Source organism: Scomber japonicus, chromosome 23 (assembly GCF_027409825.1).
Source record: "Scomber japonicus isolate fScoJap1 chromosome 23, fScoJap1.pri, whole genome shotgun sequence".
NCBI lineage: Eukaryota > Metazoa > Chordata > Actinopteri > Scombriformes > Scombridae > Scomber > Scomber japonicus.
In genome coordinates this window covers 14,569,735-14,589,988 of record NC_070600.1, presented here as the reverse complement: position 1 = coordinate 14,589,988, position 20,254 = coordinate 14,569,735, and the positions used below count along the sequence as shown (strand labels likewise).

The 20,254-nt window shown below is 41.7% G+C and overlaps 1 protein-coding gene across 1 annotated transcript; it reads left to right on the top strand.

Annotated features, from left to right (window-relative positions):
* Window positions 1–3,195: 3,195 nt before the first annotated feature.
* Window positions 3,196–19,681, top strand: nrf1 (nuclear respiratory factor 1). The gene is made up of 12 exons (XM_053344201.1): window positions 3,196–3,285; window positions 5,599–5,712; window positions 5,921–6,065; window positions 6,543–6,657; window positions 6,836–6,962; window positions 7,440–7,580; window positions 10,291–10,449; window positions 10,815–11,030; window positions 11,130–11,228; window positions 11,556–11,713; window positions 13,617–13,738; window positions 18,477–19,681. Exons 2-12 carry the CDS (start codon window positions 5,635–5,637, stop codon window positions 18,635–18,637), a joined length of 1,521 nt encoding a protein of 506 aa, XP_053200176.1. The 5' UTR covers window positions 3,196–3,285; window positions 5,599–5,634; the 3' UTR covers window positions 18,638–19,681.
* The last annotated feature ends 573 nt before the right edge of the window (window positions 19,682–20,254 follow it).

Sequence of the window (20,254 nt, the reverse complement as noted above, 5' to 3'; positions counted from 1 at the left end):
TGGGCATGACTCTGCAGAGCAGCAAGAAATTGTACAGCAGTTTAGTTTTGGGGTTAATGCATGGTACTGCAGTGCCCCCAGCTGACCACAGAGAGTACTCAACGTGCTGTAGCCTATGTGTTCCTGGAAAGTCCAACAGGCTTGGGGGAAAACAAATCTACTTGATAAAATGGGGAATTTACTCATCATGGCTGCACACATGGGAAACGTAAGAAACACTGCATGCATAAAAGTGAGAGGATATACGAGTTTCTGGCAGCTGTTTAAAAAGTGACTGAAGGAGATGAGAAAAATATTGAAAGATGGTATTTGACCGAACATTAACTAGAAACCCAAGAGACTAAATACAGATGCCCTTACAAACTACAAACCAGAATTTATATGAATGTAGTGCGAGACAACACCTGCAGCTGCAAAACATTTTTGAAAATTCGGAACTTCAAAGTCCAGAAACCACCTAATGCAACATCTGGAAACTGCACAGAGTGTGCTCATGTTTACAACCCAGCTGGTCCATGCTGCTTTACACCGACACGACAGCAGAGGTAAAAGATACAGCTTTACAGAGCTACACTGCAGCTGTTTAGGAGACACTTCAGATTTAAGCATTTAATTTCAACTTGTTAAAAGAAGTACACAAGACCATTTTTTGTTTCCATTTAGTGATTTAGGTTGATAAATCTTGTATTTACCTAAAACTCTTGTGTAGTTGCAGCTTTGAGGAGTAAGAAGTCAAGAAGAGAGGGGTTCATACTATAAAATAATTATATACAGATACAGTAAGACTGCTGTACAGTGACAATAATTTTCTTCCCCATTCTCTTTCTTCGTTGTCCTGACCTCTCTCCAAGGCTTGAGACGGTCCACACAATTACCTTCAATTATCCTCACTTCCACCTCACCAATTACATCCATTATTGATTCCAGACCCCCAGGCCATGAGCCTTATCTATACACAACCACAGCCTACGGAGGAGAAAGCACAATAGGACCAAATAATAGCACACTGGTTCATTAACACTCTCCAGCTTTTCAATGCATCGACGTCAAACCATCACCTACCCAACAGAAACTGTTTTCTGCTGCAGTGCCCTTGAGTAACAAAATATACAAGTGCAAAATGTGTATCTTCCAGGCAGCTACAACTGGGCTTAAGTGATCTCCAGATCAGAACGCAAGATCAGCCAAAACCCCAAACATATAAAACCATTGTTTGAGATTAATTTTCTGCAAATATAGAGCCAGATAAACCAATATCTCCAAAAGTAGGATTTCAGCAAAGCAAACTCAATAGGATTATGTGAGCAACAGTATAATGAATTCTCATCTCTTTCTGACCATTTGTCCACCATGTCGCATTAGGAGACACTACACTAATAATATGGCATCCTGTCCACAGATGTTGAAAGCACAAATGTAATGACAGAGGCATGAGAGTGAGACAGAGCGGAAGGAAGGTCAGTATCACAGTATGAAGGCTGTAAAATGTGGAGTCACACTCTGTGCCCCTCCTGCCAGATTTTTGAATATGATACTTGCTGACATTTAGTGAGACACAAACATAAGCTGCTGTCACCACACACTAATGTAAAACATCCATCATCTTGAATACATGCCAGGGCACCTGCAGAGCATCAATGATGCCTCACTGCCATCTCCTGTTTCAACAAACTTCAGAAGCTGAGCTCAAAGTGTGATCTGTAAGCCAACGCTGCCCCCTTGAGGTGTTTTAAAGTTGAGGCTGACTGTGTTGTAAAACTTAAATGTTTTTTTCTATTAATGGTATGCAATTACTGGACACTTACCTTTTTATCCTTTCATTCAGCTTTTCCACGAAACTTGGTACCCTAACCGGATCAGCAGAAGATGTCACACCTTGTGTACCTCATACCTGTTTAGAAGAAACCTGAATGAGCCATCCAGTTTAAAACAGAGAAGCATTACCTTTAACTAGGCTACTACTACACAGCATGGAGTACCCCATTTAGACCCCGACTTTTCCTTCAATTCTTTTTCCTGGAACATATTACACATATTTCTAAAAATTGGCTCTTTAGCTTTCATGTTAGTTGTTGTCAGTTCATTATCATACAAGATGTTGCTGGGTGCTTCACTAAACTGCAAATGTTCCTGTTCAAGTCTAACCAGGTCCCACAAGAAAGCTGTGAAAATTAGGCTAGGCCCACATACCGTTTACAATAAATGAGGCCCATAATCTGTACAATGTTGTTTGTATAATAGTTTTCAACACAAATTTAATAAAGGACAAGTCAACAAGACGTAAGTAGTTTACTTACCCTTTGGGGGAATCTACAGGTTTATTTGGAAAGTAGCCAAGCATCCCTGCAGGACACAGGTGTTGCTGTTTGGCGCAAATTGGAGAGCTTGTTTTGGTGTAGTATCAGTCGGTCTTAGTTGGCAGTGACATTTTCACAGATTATATCATGCGCATTTTATAACTCTGCACAACAAACCTTAACCATTGTCATGCGTTTAGGTTGCTTCTTAACAAGCTGATAACTTCACTATAGATAGTCAACCGATGCTGCAGTGTGTGCATAAAGGGGCGTGGTTTCCCGTCTTTATGTGGCCTTCAGGGACCGTCGGATATATTAATGTCATTAAGGGTTGTAAATAACCGGATAGGTTAATCAGAAAAGCACACGCGATAATATACAAGTTAGATAGGGGTGACGTGTAATCCATGGAAAACATGGAAGTGTTTCATTGTTACTGGTTTTATGTGCATTTGTGGTTCAATGTTTTCGGTAGTTAGGGGTGCATATCTATTTCCATGCTTATAGTTCACATTTACGTTTCTGTATTATCTGGTTTTGCAAGCTACGTACATGATGTTTGCTCTAACTAACCTTTATTCATGATGCACAAACAACTTTACAACTCTTGGAAAAACAAATTTCAAGTATAGTCTGTTTCTGTTGCGCATTTTCCTCTGGCCACAGCACATTCAATCTGTGCATGAAAACAATGTTTGATAATCAAAGGTAAACGCCGAGCTGTGCGTTTTAAAATCTATTAAATAAAAACCGGTGGCCATGAAAGATGCTTTTGCCAGAGTGACCCGTCTGTTGTAATTTGTTGCACAGCGCTCCATGATGTACGAGTGTGACTCTGGGAGGGGCACCTGAAGGCAGCACTAGTGCAGCTCAGTGTTGTGTGCGGTCTGTTCGCTGTGTTTGCTGCTGGCTCCCCTCTGTCCTCCATTAAAGCTCGGCTCCATCCCCGCTGTACGGCGCAGGCCCGAAGTAGCGCAGCCGCTCTGAGGTTAGTGCCCTACCGCGCAATCTCCATCTATTTCAGCCCCGGCGCAGCCGCATCATCGAACCCGGCAGCGCTGGGGTGAAAGATACGGATTGTTTAGATGCTGACTGCAGCAGTGTTATGATACATTTATGGCGTGTTGTGGGGAAACATGTTGTAGGCGCGTAAATACAACAAGCTCAGATAGAATAGAAGAGCTGGATGGATGCAGGCCGCTGGGCCTGTTGTAGTTAGCGCTATGTTTTCTTTCATATTGCGCGGGTTGCATGCTAGCAGCTGCGATACGAAGATTTACCTTTCAGTGCACGCTGAATTAATGTATGTTCAGTGTCCGGACACCGAGAAACAGCTGCACTTCTCGTTCGTAGTTAATGTCCATTCAGGTGTCAGGAGTTACACCGCCAAATGGTTAGCTAGCTAGCTAATTAGCCAAATGTAGGACATTGCTAGCTTAGCTCAGTTGGCAGTCGTTGTCAGCCAGCCGGCAAGTCGGCTAACATTACTGCACTGTAAAGCGTTGGCAATAACATTACCTTGTTAATACAAGTCAGTGTACTCGATTACTAGGTGCATGGAGAATTGCCCTTATTTGTAGGTCATTGTTATGATCATACATGAATGTTATTGTTGTTGAGACGTGCACCGATTCGTGCATCATTGATCCTGCCAGCAGCTCATATGTACACCAATACTGGAAATATGGACGCAAATTAACCCGCCTGGCCCCAATTAATAACAGACTTTTGTTTCCTTATGTTTCTTTAGTTTTGTATTGTGTGGTAACAACGCCCCATGGCCTATTTCTCTGTCAAAGAGAGAGAGATAGCAGTGATGTGTGTATACTGTACCTCAGTCCTGTTCAAATAAATAATCCATAAACCAGCTCTACCCACTGTGAATCAAGTGAGCAGCTTATACAGCATAATGCCTCACCAATTCATCTCATGGACAGGTGGGCAAAAGCACATTGCTTGTGTAAGTTTAAGTGTGCAGTTGAAGCATATTTTAGGAGTCATCTACACTCCTTTAACAGATTATCATATATCACTCTGCTCTGGACATACCAGTAGGCCTATGCAGTATCCCATTTTATATACAGTCAGTTGCACAGGGTCACACTCTGACTGCATGTACACTTTCTTACTGACTTCTTAACTTTATTTCTCAAAGCATAAACATCTCCTTCAGTCAGATTCAAATGAATGAAAGTGTTAAGCAATGACTATTATTGTGTTGAAACCATATCTTGCAAATCACCTCTTGTAAAAACAAAAACAATGGAATAATGTATTCTTCCGTAAATGGAAAATGCAACTTCACTTCTGTATTTTGTTTACAGTAATGTTCTGAATTGAACCCCCTAATGATGCACCGTGAAGCCCCCTAGAGGCAGACAGAGCAGTAGCAGTGCTGTCCTTTTCTTCAGAGGCCCCATGGAAAGGAAGAATATATACCTTCCCCAGCAGTTCCATTGTTACTCTATTAATGACCATTCAATTTGACAAAGGAGGGAGACTACTGATACATATTGTGCACTACTATTCTAGAAATTACTGTGAAGATGACATGGATAATGACAGTGATAGCTTTGTACTTTCACCTGTTTCTCTTAAGTCCTAAGGTCTCAGTATTTACATAAACTTGCATTTGTGGTGCACTTGAGTTCACTTAAATCTACCAAGAACATTCAGTGTTTTGAAAGGTTTATATACCTGCCGTTATCTCTGTTTAGAAATACTGGTGCCGCCCTGTTTTACTGGTCTGCCACTCCCTACAGACTCTAATATGATAATATTGTGTAAATAATCCAGTACCTCTTAGATCATTCCCATTTCTATTTTACACACACACACACACACACACCTACACACACCTTTTTCTGTTCAGTTCATCTGGTTGCCTTTCAGTTACCCATTAAGTGTAATTGTTGTTCTTGTACGCTTTTACAGTTATGGTAACAGACTCTTTCTCCACCCTCCTGTTGAGTGTCGTTAATTTGCCAGAAAAGAGACAAAACACACAATAAACAAAGTTAAAGATGATTTGATTGATAGCATTATTTTCTTTTTCAATTTTTCTGTAGATATGATAGTATCTTTATTGTGAATTATTTTGGCCACAATAATTGGGTAGTGAAAATCTGATATTGTCATAGCCCTAGCTAAGCTTTACAGCACCAGTCAGTACAGCAGACATTATTACATACATTCTGTGTTATCATATCAAAAATGCTGAATGATCATAAATAAATGCTCATAAAAAATTGAATCAAAGCATGTTATTTCACACAGCATTTCTATTATTCTCTCTTCTCAGTCATTGTATCCAGCTGTGTAGACTCAGTGGTCAGTAATGGAGGAACACACCGTTCACCAGACGGAACACATGACCACCATTGAGGCCAACGCCGTCAGCCAACAGGTCCAGCAGGTGCACTTATAAACATAATAGTTACAGAGCAGGAAGAATGACAAGGAAGTCACCCTTCTTAGCAAGAAGTCCCATTATTCACAAGATGTTTTAACTATTTTACCAGCTAGTTAGATTCACTAAAACAGACATCAGACACCTCCATTCAGATATAAGTAGCATGATATTTTCTTAAATTTATAACACCCATCCATCTTTAACTGTGCAGGTACATGTGACCACATTTACTGAAGCATCCATGATGAGCGCTGAGGAAGACTCAACATCGTCACCAGATGATGACCCATATGACGACACAGACATCCTCAACTCAGCTGGCACTGATGAGGTCACCGCCCACCTGGCCGCTGCAGGTGAGTCTTGCCAAAGGGGAGAAACAGAGTATTTAGTTATCCAGATGGATCCATGCACATCTTTTTGACCAGTGTCTGACAGTACCTTCAATTTTTGTGAGGTTCTCTGTCATTTGTGTCATGCTAATTTTATTCATAACTTATATTGAGTTGATGAAGCTGTATTATTTTTCCCATTCCTGCTAGTCTTTTTTGCAAATGCTCAGATCTGGTAAAACACACAGGTACATGACATCCTGAGGTCAGTGTAATGCTGTCAACTGAACAACAGGTGGTGCTAATGACCTGCTTTGGAGAGTTAGTGTCCCATCATATAACATCTCCATAACATCGCTGTACATTTTAGACAATACTTGTAAGCTTGATTTAAAAAAATAAAAATTAAGCAACAGTGTTCAAACCCATGACAGAATGTTCTTCATTCTGATGAACTGTCTGTGGTTTTACTCAAAGTCTCCTCTGATCATTCTCTCTCAGGGCCAGTGGGCATGGCAGCAGCTGCTGCTGTGGCAACTGGTAAGAAAAGAAAGAGGCCTCACATCTTTGAATCCAATCCCTCCATCCGCAAGAGGCAACAGACTCGCCTGCTCAGGTGAGCTTTAAACAACAGGAAACCAAGTTTTCCTCCTATGTATTGTCCGTACTTTGACAATGAGTATGTGTGGTTATTTTTTTATTCTAAGACAAAGTTGCTGCCCTTTGTAGTTATAGTGTTGTACTTTGTTGCTTTTGGGCTGAGTCAGAAAGTAAAGGCGCCTGTATGTTTACAGAAAACTGAGAGCTACTCTGGATGAGTACACCACCAGAGTGGGACAGCAGGCCATAGTGCTGTGTATCTCTCCCTCCAAACCCAACCCAGTGTTCAAGGTGTTTGGTGCTGCTCCCCTGGAAAATGTGGTAAGTGTTACAGTCTTGTAGTCAGCAGGCTGAACACATTTGTCTGCTGTGTTATGAAATTACCCAAGCTACTACACCATGCTGCTGCATTATTGCCAAAGTTGCCCCTGTTGCCCCTGTTTTGGGGGGGGGGGGGATCTTAACCATGATACACAGTAAAATATATCAACCCTGTATTTCTAAATGTTGAATGTCATCTAAATATTTCTAAGCTGTTTCTCCACTCAACTCCACTGTTTGCACTTTAAAAGTTACAGATGCATTGAAACATACATTTATATCTATCCATTTCCAATGATATGAAACAGAGGAAGGAAAGCAGCCTTAGTGAAGATGTTTATCAGCAGATTTGGTATTTTCTATTTGATAAATGATTACTGTGATTAATTGATCAAAGAATCTGTCAATTTTCTGTTAATTCAACCAGTTTTGGAATAAACTAAAACACTGATGTAACCATCTTCCTTCGTCCTCCAGGTGAGGAAGTACAAGGGCATGATGTTAGAGGACCTGGAGAATGCACTGGCTGAACACGCCCCAGCTGGCGGAGAACTGGCCTCAGAGCTGCCCCCCCTCACCATCGATGGCATCCCTGTCTCTGTGGACAAGATGACCCAGGTGAGGTGCTCAGTGCTCTTAATCTGCTGATCGATTAGGGTCAAAACCACCCCCTGTGTTTCCAGCATTTCCTTTGTAGAAGTAGACACATTCAAAACTTCTTCATAGCATCTGAAAAACAACCCAGCAGAGGGCACCAGTTGGCAATAAATCAGAATCACAAATATTATGTTTTATGTCTGGTGTGAGCAAGAGCTTCGCCATCTATATGCATCCATGTCCAACAGTCATTTTTAGCTGTTTTTGTATGTCCACCAGTGTCATTTGCTTAGTTTGATTTAGCCATATAAGCAGTAATTATCCCTCCAAAACTTACATTTATTTTCATAATAAAGAGCAGGAAATTGTAGTCCAGGTGAAAACCTGATGCAGAGGTAGTGTCTGCTTTTAATTACAAGCCAAGCTTCTTCCATTTGCTAGGCAGATTCAGTACCCATATGCATGGAGACAAAGTGCACCATATACTGCTCTTCCCTGGCCTTTCCCTGCAACATTAGTACCATTGGTAGCCTGAGTCCTCTCTCCACCCAAGGGAGCCCAGTTTGTTTACTCTGCCATCCCAGTGCTGCTGACGTATTCTCTGGATCATCATCAGCGTAGCCAGCATGACAGTGGCCCTCAGAGACAGTCCTCAACCCTGGGAGCATGGTAGCCAATCCCAAGGCCAGATGAGTCCTCGGAGGGCAGGTGTTAGTTGGTGCTTGTTTTTCTGGAGGTTGTAGGATGAGATTATCATGAGTAACCTGTTGCACCACTCAGCTTGGCTAAGGCAGGTGGAAAAGTGGGGGCAGGGGTTGTTTTTAGAGGTACGTGTGTGCCATGTATTGAAGACAGGATGTTGTGCAGCCCCTCTGGAAAAGGTTGCATGAAAATAAGAACTCAGCCATGAAAAGGAGCTAATTCAAATGTAGTTCTGTGGAGTTATATACATACAGGAAACTATTTGTTATTTTCTACACAGACATCTGCAGTAGGTTGTGCGTGGCCAAAGCAATCCCAAGTGAGTTTTAGTGACGCAGTCCAAAGCCCTGGCCAGTCCAATATATGGAGCATCTGTAGCAGGTGATCCCGAGACTAGCCTGAGCCCATAATTACCCACTAGCCTTGTTAGGGCCAGGGACCCGGCAACATAGCCACCTTCCTAAATGCTGATTGGACCATTGCTTGGAGGATTAGGATTGGGGGTTGGGGTGGTGGGTGTAGGACAACATGCCACTTAACTCAGTAGCCACTGTAATTAGGCCATCTGGTCTTGCCCAAATGCAACCACATACATCCTCATACGGAACAGCCACAGGTGGAAATGCAAGCATCTTTTTGCCACCGGGTCTTTTTTTCTGGGGTTGAGCCACATCAGTAGGCCAAGTGACTGGATGCAGCCTTGTTTTTCCCAAAACTGACCATCCATTTTCTGTCAAGATCCATTTTGTCTTATCCCTGAGAAACTGTGTATAGGTGGTTTGTGAGTTAGAAAAGGGGGCTTGGGGGGGGGGGCAGGGATTTATTTCTCCTGGTACCAAATTTAGCCTGTGATGTCAAGGCAGGCAGACGCTGCAGTGCCTCATTGTGCAATATAATCCCCCGGTGATGCTTGCATATTACCAGGACACTGAGGACATTGGCACTAAACCCCACCCCAGTCTGTCAGTGAGTGTTGCGTGTTGTGGAAGTGTTGATGCGATGGTGAGTTGGTATACACACCGTTCACTGCTTAGCTATGTGTAAGTATGTATGCTCATTTTATCTGGGGGATGAGCAAGCACAAGCAAATCAGATTAGATTAGGACCACCGCCCATTTCCTTACCCTGATTTGGGACACTCTCCAGAAGTGGGCTTTACATTTAAGAAAGACAAAACAATCAATTAAAAATAGTTAAAGTGTACCATCTGAATGAGATGGCTAAATACCTGAAATCAGAGGTTTAAGTTTAAAGGTGCATTGTGTGCAATTTAGTGGCATCTAGCGATGTGGTTGCCGATTGCAACCAATTGAATACCCAATTCAAAAACCTAAAATAATTAGCCCTACCCATGCAATAAAAACAAGTGCTGTGATTGATACTATTTGAGTGCTTTTCATTCAGCAAAGCAATTACCTGACAATCAAGTAGCTTTTTTTTTTCTTTCTTCTAATGACCTCCACTAAAGAGGCCTGGCTCCCTTACTTCATTGTTTCTGAATTGTACTCTCATATAGTGAACAAACACTCATCGATTCTTCCTATACACAATAATAAAATAATGAATAAAGTCTTGACACAAGTCCATAAAATAGCACACAGAGTGGTCAAAGTTAATCTCATATTTGTCATTGACATTGGTTTTTATTTTAACAATATTGACTAGCTTGTCCTTGTTAATACTCGAGTGTACTGGAGCCTTTGCTGGGATAGGTTGACAACAGAACTGTGTTTGATCACCCTTGATGCTCCAGTGGTGTCTGTCTGACACATCAGGCTGGAGCCACAGCCATAGATTGGTCTGTTAATAAACATGAGCTGATTGTTCTCCTTATAGAAAGCCTGTTTCTATTTGCAGGACTTGACCACCTCAGCACCTGGCAGCAGCAGGTACCCTGATCAATACATGCCTCCTGCTGCCTGCTCAAGGACGTGTGTGCTTGTGTGTGTGTAAGATACTGCAGCTCTCCACTTTAGAGTTTTGGTGTGTGTATCATCTCTTTTTTCCATTCATGTATCCTTTGCTTCAGGCCCAGCTACGAGCGTTCATCCCAGAGATGCTGAAGTACTCGACGGGTCGAGGGAAGCCTGGCTGGGGGAAGGAGAGCTGCAAGCCAGTATGGTGGCCTGAAGATATCCCGTGGGCTAACGTCCGCAGTGACGTCCGCACAGAGGAGCAGAAACAGAGGGTGAGAGAAATACCGATATGATAACACACTTTGACAAATTCAAATGTCATTTATTCTTTTTAAGCCTGATTTTCAAAATTATACAGATGGGAAAAACTAAATAAAAAAACAAGCACATTTTCTTACATTTTTGTATGGATTTAACATGTTGTGTCAATTTATGAGAGTTAGTGGTGCTGGTTGGTCATTTTTCTATCCTCTAGAAAGAGCCAGGCTACCTGTTTCCCTCTTTTTCAGTGTTAATACTAAGCTAACCATCTCTTAGCTCCGAGTACATTTATCGCACAAACTTTGGGGCGGTATCAGTCTTGGAATAAGGGAATATATCAAATATGGCACACTAACTTATATCTCTACTTCCTAAGGTGTCTTGGACGCAAGCGTTGCGGACCATTGTAAAGAACTGCTACAAGCAGCATGGCCGCGAAGATTTGTTGTATGCTTTTGAAGACCAGCAAGTAACCACAACAACCACTACCCAGCACCACCTGACCACCGCGCAGGGCATTGCACACCTTGTGCCTTCACAAACCGTGGTACAGACCATCAACAACCCTGATGGAACAGTCTCGCTCATCCAGGTACAATTTAGTCAATGGCACATTTTCTCATTCTTAAGGTTAAGGTTCAGTATACTCAATTGTCACCTTCTGTATTGTACAACTGTGTCTTTCTCTCAGGTTGGCACTGGACACACAGTTGCCACTCTGGCAGACGCCTCAGAGCTACCCGGTGTGACGGTGGCACAAGTCAACTACTCCACAGTTACTGATGGAGAGGTAGCAACCACACACCCCCTGGATACACCATTTAATAGTTTTTATACAGTACAACCCCTGTATAAAAAAAACATTTTAACCACATACTACACACAAAGGTTTTCAAAATGAATAACATGAACTGACTGAGGGGTTGAACCATCTCTACTTCCTAAAGAACATAAACTGACAGATCTAACAAGACTTTTCTGAAGTGTGTAAAACTTAGCAGGGGCTGTCCATTCAGCACCACAACATGAACCAGAAATGTACCAACAATATAATAACTGTTTTCTTTTACACGCGCTTTACCACCCTGCTGTCACGAAATTGTACTTCCCTGTCCAGGTGGAGCAGAACTGGGCCACGCTCCAGGGCGGGGAGATGACAATCCAAACCACCCAGGCTTCAGAAGCAACGCAGGCGGTAGCATCCCTGGCTGAAGCTGCTGTCGCTGCCAGTCAGGAGATTCAGCCCGGAGCCACTGTCACAATGGCTCTCAACAGGTGAGGGGGATTGAACTGGTGAAATAATTAATTTGCAGGTTTTGTGGGTACAGGAAAGTCATATGTGTGAACTACATCTAGATGAGGCTCTCTGCTAACAAAATATGAAAGGTTGAATTGTTGGAGGCAGAAAAGCACATGAGGCAGCAGAAAGCTGTCACTGCTGAACGATTTTCACCTTTTTAACTGGAAATTTACTGTAGGGGGTTGTGTTAACTGACACTGTCCTCAGGGGTCTTGAGCTGCTGCTGGTGGAGCTAGCTAATACTGCAGGGCATAAGAATAATCCGTAATCACAAAGGCAGCTCTAACAACTTGATGAGAATGGGACAACTGTCGGGGCAGGTCACCGGGGTCCCCTGGAGATGAGTCAAGTGCGTCTCATCCTGGTTCAGCATCTAATTAATTAGCCTGTAGCTTTTATTACAGCACAACCATTAAATTGGCTGTTAGCCACATATTTCCATGTGCTAACAGCGTAGTATAATTTTGTTGATGAAAAAGCACCAGTACCAGGTGCTTATATGTGTGATTAAGTAAGAAAGGTTTGACATAAAATTACACTTAATCAGCATAAGCTTTTTTAAATGACCTATAACAAAAACATTTTATGAACTGTGTACAGGGGTTGTTGTTGATGTACTATTTTTCTGGTGGGAAATAAGAAAACACGCTTGTATTCAGATGGGATATACAGCAGGATCGCAAGCCGTGTCCCATGGAGGACTAAGTGTCTGCAGGATCTGGTTACAACACAAGAATACTGCAAGTTGAAAGTGTCCTCGTCTTTAGAATTAGTTAGTAGTGTTTGGCTGCAGCTAAAGCTTGGAGATCTTAAGCTACCCATAGCCACTTCGTAACCTACAATTTTGATTGTCATGATCTATCAGACTTATCGAAGAGCCTAAAAGGTCATTAAATTCCTGAATTCGTCAACCAGACTAATCAAGATGCTGACATGTTAGCTGTTATTTTACTGCAGTGGTGTCAAGGCAATGAATTCAAATGTGTATGGGTATGTCCCATTGGGGCTTGTTACCTGCATCCACCTGAGTCCTCCTTCCTTTCCCCTCCCCTCCCCCTGTTTACCTGTGCTGAGTTACTCTGGGCTCTCTGCTCAACAGGCTCTGGCACATTTTGTCTGTTTTCCAGCTCCAGAGGGGGAATAGAGCCTCCATCTTTATCTCACTATCTTTTCTGCTGCGTTGACGCAATGCACAGTTACGGAAGTCTGCTAATTGCTGAGCTTTGATCATTTCACATGCATTGATACAATAAAATTACGTGTGGACACAGGTTATATTTTGCAGAGAAAGCTATAGTTTGATGCCACAGCAGCAAGTTTACTGCCATTGTCTATTACAGTAAACTCATCCATATAGCACCACAGTGTGAATGCATGGTTACTGTTAACTGCCGCTGCCTGCATTCACTCAGCTCCTCCTCTTTATCTGTCTGTCTGTATTTCTATCTCAGATGTGATTATCAACCAAGCTGTGAACAGTTCCATTAGTTCATAACGAAGCTGCTGTGGTAATAGGCTCGTGGTAATTCCACTGAATAGATCTGGTTTAATAAAACTGCTTTGTTAGACCCGTAGCACCTGGCCTTTTGGGAGATGTGACAGATTCTCCATAAGTCCAGACTAGAAAAGCCTCTTACTGCTCATACACTCCTACTCTTCACCCCACATCTCTCTAATAACCCCTGCCTTTGTGAGCAGATCTTGTGCTGGAGTATGAGTGTGTGTGCTTTTCAGTGTGTGTAACCCTTAAATGCACATATATCCATCTCATTTGTGTTTTTAACTGTTAAGTTGTGTGTGCAGAAAAGGTTTGTTTGCATGAATTTTTACATGTTGGACAGTATGTCTGATGTGTGTGTGTGTTTGTGTGTGTTATAGTGAGGCAGCAGCCCATGCTGTAGCGACGTTGGCAGAGGCCACTCTACAAGGAGGGGGTCAGATTGTCCTGGCAGAGACAGCGGCTGCTGTTGGGGCACTGGCAGGGGTTCAAGATGCCACAGGTACAAATTCATCCACAATGCTAACATCAACATGACAATCAGCGACACAACACGCAAAAAAACCCTCAAACAACAGCATTTACACAGTAACATGTACATCATACTATGTCTTTCACCACTGTCTATTGCACCAGATGATAATGTAGTATCTCTCTGATAAAATAACACACTATAACCTGCTAACTCACACTATCAGTTACCCACAGTCCTTTCTTTATATCAGCATGAGCAATGAATAAATCAACTTGTACAGCAGGTGAATTCACAGGTGTCATAAATAAGCACTCAAATGAGATCCTGACCACAAATTTAACTTCTCTGTAACAATGCATTTCCGTTCAGAGAATGAAAAAAGACGGAATAATCTAGGTCTATGGACAAACTGTATCAACAGCTTTTATTTAAAAAATCTTTTTATCCATTTGATTGGGTTATTATTACACAGTGTACTCTTTGGTTCCAAAATTAGGAACCCTTCATAGGCCTTGAGCTGCTGTGAGGAATTACTGTTAGAGATAACCCAAGCGAAGATGGATGATGTTCAGCTAAAAGGCCATGACCAGTGACCAGCCCTGATCACTGTAAAATCTACACACATGTTCCACATATAGCTGCAAACATGGTTCACATCACGCAGCCACAGCAGCACAGAAGGTAACGTCACAGCCACATGCTCAGACTAAATGATATGAATGTCACACAATGTCATTAGTGAACCAGGTGTAGCCCATGTGTGGAAGGTCTACTGTTTACCACTAGGACTGGTTTCTTTATATGCAGGCTTTTTACACCAAAACTGTTAGGTAACAACATAACATATCTCCTATTGTGGAATTAACACATTATGCCTAATTGTATTGTGATGCCCCACTGGATGCATAAATGCAACATGGCCTTCCAAATGTAAACACTGTCCGTGCAAAATAAGAGAACAACTTCAACTTAAGTTATGGAAAAAAGTGCCAATATGCCACTGCCATATTTATTATGCTGCTTTGCAGTCATTGCAAATTACACATTTACTATACGTAGGATACACAAACCACAGACATGAGCCCCCTTTCTGGAGGCAGGACCTTTTACAGGAATGTCCTCTCACTCAGCCTTCTCAGCTGTTGCGTCTCCATAGCAGAGTAGGACCCAGATAGGACCCACCACTCTGACGGTGACGTCACAGAGGAGACTCGCCGAAAACATAACAGAGAAAATGATAATGAGGAGGTAAACCTGGTTCCTGGTTTGTGTGTTCGTGTACATGGCGGTGGACGCTATGAACTTTTTAGCCACGGTTAACGACCGTGGCGAGTCTAGCGTGGTCTTGTTGTTGTTGTTGTTATACGTCATCAAGCGTGTGCCGGTAAACGTCCCATGCTGTGTTCATGCAGGCTCGGAAATGCTGAAGCCTACAGAACAAACATCGGTTATAAAAACCCAATACCGATACTTCCCGATATTACATTTAAGTAAATATAGTAAATACAACATAACTTACTGCTTTTATTTTTATTTTTTTAAATTGGCATCACATCTTCAGTAATATGTACTTGTGTGTATTCACCAGCCAATGGCATTTCTAATTAGTGTTACTAAATGTAAGCTTCCCTCTAGTAGCACTACAGTGAGCTCCTACACTCTAATCTACTCTGTGCTGATGTGACAGATGGTGTGTTTCTGTGTGTGCATCTTGTGGCAATGCTCCCTCCTTTTAATGATGCGTTAGCTGCATGACCCTCTCGTCAACCTCTTCACATGCATACTGCATGCATTGCTGTGGCAGTGTGTGTCTGCTGGGACAGGACCAGTTTGTCAAGACAGCCTCACATCCTTGTTGAATAGTATTAACGGCCATTATAAGCATATGTTCATTCAGTATCCTCAGGGTGGAATGTAAAGTTACTGCTCGTCAATGACTAACATCAAGGGGCCACTACTCTGATGTTGATTACTGGATGTATAGTATGTAATTGTAAATATATAATGATATACAGGTGAAACTAAGAAGGAAATACATTAAATTTGGAATATTTATTCTGGTGATAACCATGATTTCAGACTTAGTGTCAGCACACTATGATAATAAATGTAACATAATAAGAGTTAATATGAGGCATCATGTTAATAGTCAATCAATTGTTAAAGTGGGTGATTTGATTTAATAGCAGTTGCTTTTTTCCTTCCAATATATTTAAAGATCAAAGTAAATCTAGAAACCATACCATGACGTTTGACTACACGCATAGTGTATCTTGTCAAGTTGTCAATCAGTACCGTCCTATGGTGGGATAAACCCACACATACACACAGTCACACAAAGTACACTAGTCCAGGGGCATGACCGGGTCCCTAAGGGGCCCTCCTAAAGAGCTTTGATCCACTCCATTATCAGTCCATGTCTAATCACTGGGCCAGCTGTCAACACACAACCCCCAGGTTCTCATGCTTGTCTATATACATGTATTCATTTATACATGCTATTACTATATACATGAGTGTAAGCCTTCTCTAAATTGAGACAAATGCATTTTCATCTCATGGTATTCACATACTATTTTATTTGTGCACACATTCTTGATTTCTCCTTGTCTTGCTGTCCACATCCTGCATTAATTAAATGAACAGCACAGCGATGAAGCCTGTTTTTAAGCACCAAAGCTGATTAGCTTTGCATTACATGCACAGTATAAGAAATGAGAATAAGAACAATTTTCTCTTTCTAGTTTACAACAAATTAGTCTTTTGTTTCATCAGGCTGATAAACTGTAAGGCACCCTAAAGCAATCCAGTCTCAGGTTGTGTTGGACCCAGTGTAAGACAGACATGTGAAACAAAATTCAGAACAAATTATTCTAAAATGTTTGGTTGTATTGTTGCAGTTGAAGGGGGCTTTGGATCTGTTACATCCTTCTGAGTTTTGTTCTAGCAGTAAATGATATTTAAAAAGAACAAAAGCAGGCAACATATAAGATGTTGAGATAACATTTTTATTGGTTCGTCCCAGCATAATTAAATTGTGTAGAGAAGTCTTATAAAATACTTGAATAAAGATGGAGCCCACTTGTTAAAATGAAGGAATAATCATAACATAAAGGACATGCAAAAACATGTGCAGCTTGCCTATATTTGCACATGTTTACACTAATGTAAATTAAAGTTATTCAAATCTAAAATCAACAGCTTGATATCTTGCCTCCTAAATCATAAGGAGACATTTGGCTGCAGTGGCTCACTCAAAAAACTGATGGAGCTGCCAAAGCCAGTCATTCTCTCGACTATTGACCTTAGCTAATCACTGTAGTGCTGCACAGGAGTGGAGAGCACCGTTTGAAGTGCGCTGGCCCAGACACCGCTGATTGGTTTTTGTAGCGACCCTTCACTAACACAGGCATGCAGACACACACACATTGATACATGCACACGGCCACACCAGGCACGGCCCTTAATGTCTCAGTAACAATGTTTGAGTGGCCAGGTGAAGCACTTCACTCAATAACTGTGCTGTGTCCGCACGTCACTATGTCAGGCCAATACCCCGTTCCCTAAGCCCTCCTCCATAATCACGGCAGCACAATTACCTGCATCAGCACAACTTAACCCTGTCACAAATCACCGGCGAGTGGGCTTAGCAAGAGTCCACATTTAGAGGACCAGCAATTATGAGCTAACCTGTCAAAAGGGCGTTGTTTTATTTTACAAGACAAGATGAATAACAATGAAAATGCATCCATTTTTTTTCTTTCTCAGAAAACAGTTTGTGCTCATATAGATATGAATGCAGCCCTGTGTGGTCTCAGTAAGGATCTGTGGGTAGTGTGAGTTCGGTGCATTTAACGTCCAGCGTCGTAGCTCACAGTAATGGAAGTGGCATGAGCCACTGCCATCCCCTGCACTGACCTTCTTGCCTGCCTGTGACACTGTGACAGCTTGTAGGGTGGGGCAGAGGCCCACGTGACTGCAGCAGTAATCCCTACAGGCACACACACACACACACACACACACACACACACACACACACACACACACACAGCTGGGCATGGGGGAAGCGAGCTGAGGACGTTGAATCGGACCATTGTTCAGTAATGCTTTCTGTAACATGGCCGCCTCCTGTCACACACAACTACCTGGTCTTGACCGACTCTCAAGCACTGTCAACCATAAACTCTCTCAAAAAGCTTACTCTTTGGCTGGTTGGTGGCTGAACGAGCAGTATATCAGTATTAATTAATATGTTGATTACAAAAAGGGGATTCACACACCCAAATGAATTAGATATTTTCTTTAGATTGTCCAATACAAGCCTTTCGGCTATGCCTTCTTCAATGTTGCTTACTGTGCTTGAATTGTACAATTTAAACCAAAGAAAATATCATACATTTTTATGCACGGTCAAATCATTTGGATTTGAACAAGGGAAAAAAAGGTTTACCCCATGCTAGTGCCCATATATAAAGGGGTACCAACAGTTGTTTGATTATTGGAATAATGATAATAATGATTCCAGTATTGCAGCCGTTATTTCCATTAATCTTTTTCTTTGCTCATTACAATTTCTGTTAGATGATGTCTGATCAAACGCCAAAACTAAAACTAAAAGATACATTATATCCAAAAAGTGAAAGACAGCAAATATTTGAAAGGCTGGCACCAACAAATGTTGGTTCAGTGATGTTGATTCAGATATGGTATTTAGCCAAATGATACTGTTGCCACATCTAAAAATGTCCCATTTCTTTCTCCGCAGGTCTCGTCCAGATCCCAGTCAGCATGTACCAGACTGTAGTGACCAGCCTTGCCCAGGGCAACCGGCCTGTCCAGGTTGCCATGGCACCTGTTGCCACACGCATAGACAACACTGTCACATTGGACGGCCAGGCGGTGGAGGTTGTAACGCTGGAGCAGTGACAATTAAGATCCTGGAAGGAGTAGGAGGCACTGAAAGGCCACCATGGGGATTTGTTTATCCTACTTTTTTCCAAGACATCACGCTGTGTACAATGTCAATATATTTTTAAATGTACGTCTGCAGGGGAAGTCAAAGTGAGTTTTCAATTCATCGTGTTTACTGTGTAAAGAAATTGCTTTTGTTGGTGTATTTTTTTTTTTCCATTTAGCCTCATGTGTTTTTTAGCTCTGTGATGTTAGGTATTTATTTCTTTACAATTAACCTTTACCTAAAACAAAGATGAACCAAAAAACCCGGGAGGAAAGCCACCTCTGCTTCACCCAGAGTGTGTAACTATTACTGTTCTGGATTTTCGTTTTCGTGTGCTTGTCTCTTCTTTTTTTTTAGGATGCATTTATATAATTCGGTGCCATAGTCAGAAATCACTCGTCTCTGATTCCTGTGATCACGATTCTAAATTTCAACTTTGTCACCTCAACTCACCTTGAGCTGTCTTAGCATATGAACCAGCATCTGAGCTGTAGACACTCCCAACACTTGTGTCATAAGATGATGAAATAATAAGTTGAAGTACCATCTCGTCGTGTGCCCCCCCCCCCCCCCCCCCATGCTGTTTACTGTAGTCCACGCACATGCCAAGATTTGTGAAGACTCAGGATATACATCAAGGTGTTTTTTACTGCTGGAATTGCTGAGCTGACTTCCTGAAGCAGCCATTTTGTCTACCAAGTCACGTTTAAATATACAGTGAATGGATAGGAGCACCTCTTGGTATGTTATTTTTTAACATGAACTCGTTTGTATGTCACTTAGGGCTTGGTGGTCTGCTTCATTTTGTATGGCACAGGAAGTCGGTCATACTTGGACAGGAGCTGCAGTATTTGTGATGCAAATGTCAAAAAAGCATTTCTTCTATCCTGCAACAACAATTGCTTGCCAAGAATCAATAAAGTTCGATGCAGCTGTAACAGTTGGTTCGAAAATCTCCAAACTCATGTATTTAAAATGTCCAATAAAATGGCTGCTGTTCACCATTCATACTGTCCTTTCTTGGTTGTAAGTGCACTCCTCCTAAAAGGGGTTACCATCAGTGGATACATGTAATATTATATCAGCATTGGTCAATATTTTTCATACTGAGGGTAAATTAAATGACTATAATATGAGAGGGTTGCTCTCAAATTTGCATCTGTAGTGGGCTTTTTAGCTTATTTTAGCTGAATATATTGGACAATTATTGTATGTTTCAGTTTAGATCTCTAACAATACTCATACTTAATTATTGAGCCCAAATGAACCGCATTAAAGTGGCTCCATTCCATTTAAGTGTTCAAGTAAGCCATGTCTGCAATGGGTTGAATGCAGCTATCTCTAATGTCATCAATTGTACCTGTGCATTTCCTGCTATGACAATGTCTTCTGTGCTAATGGTGTGTTGTTTGCTAGCACAAAGCCAATGGTATAATGTTAGTTGTGTATTTCACATGTTTGGATGTTTTTCTAACTGCAAGTTGCCAAAAAAAAAACATATATATATATTATATTGTAAAAGCAGCTTTTAGACCCTTTATGTTAAGAGCAGTTATGAGATTTACACACTATTAATGAGTTCAGTT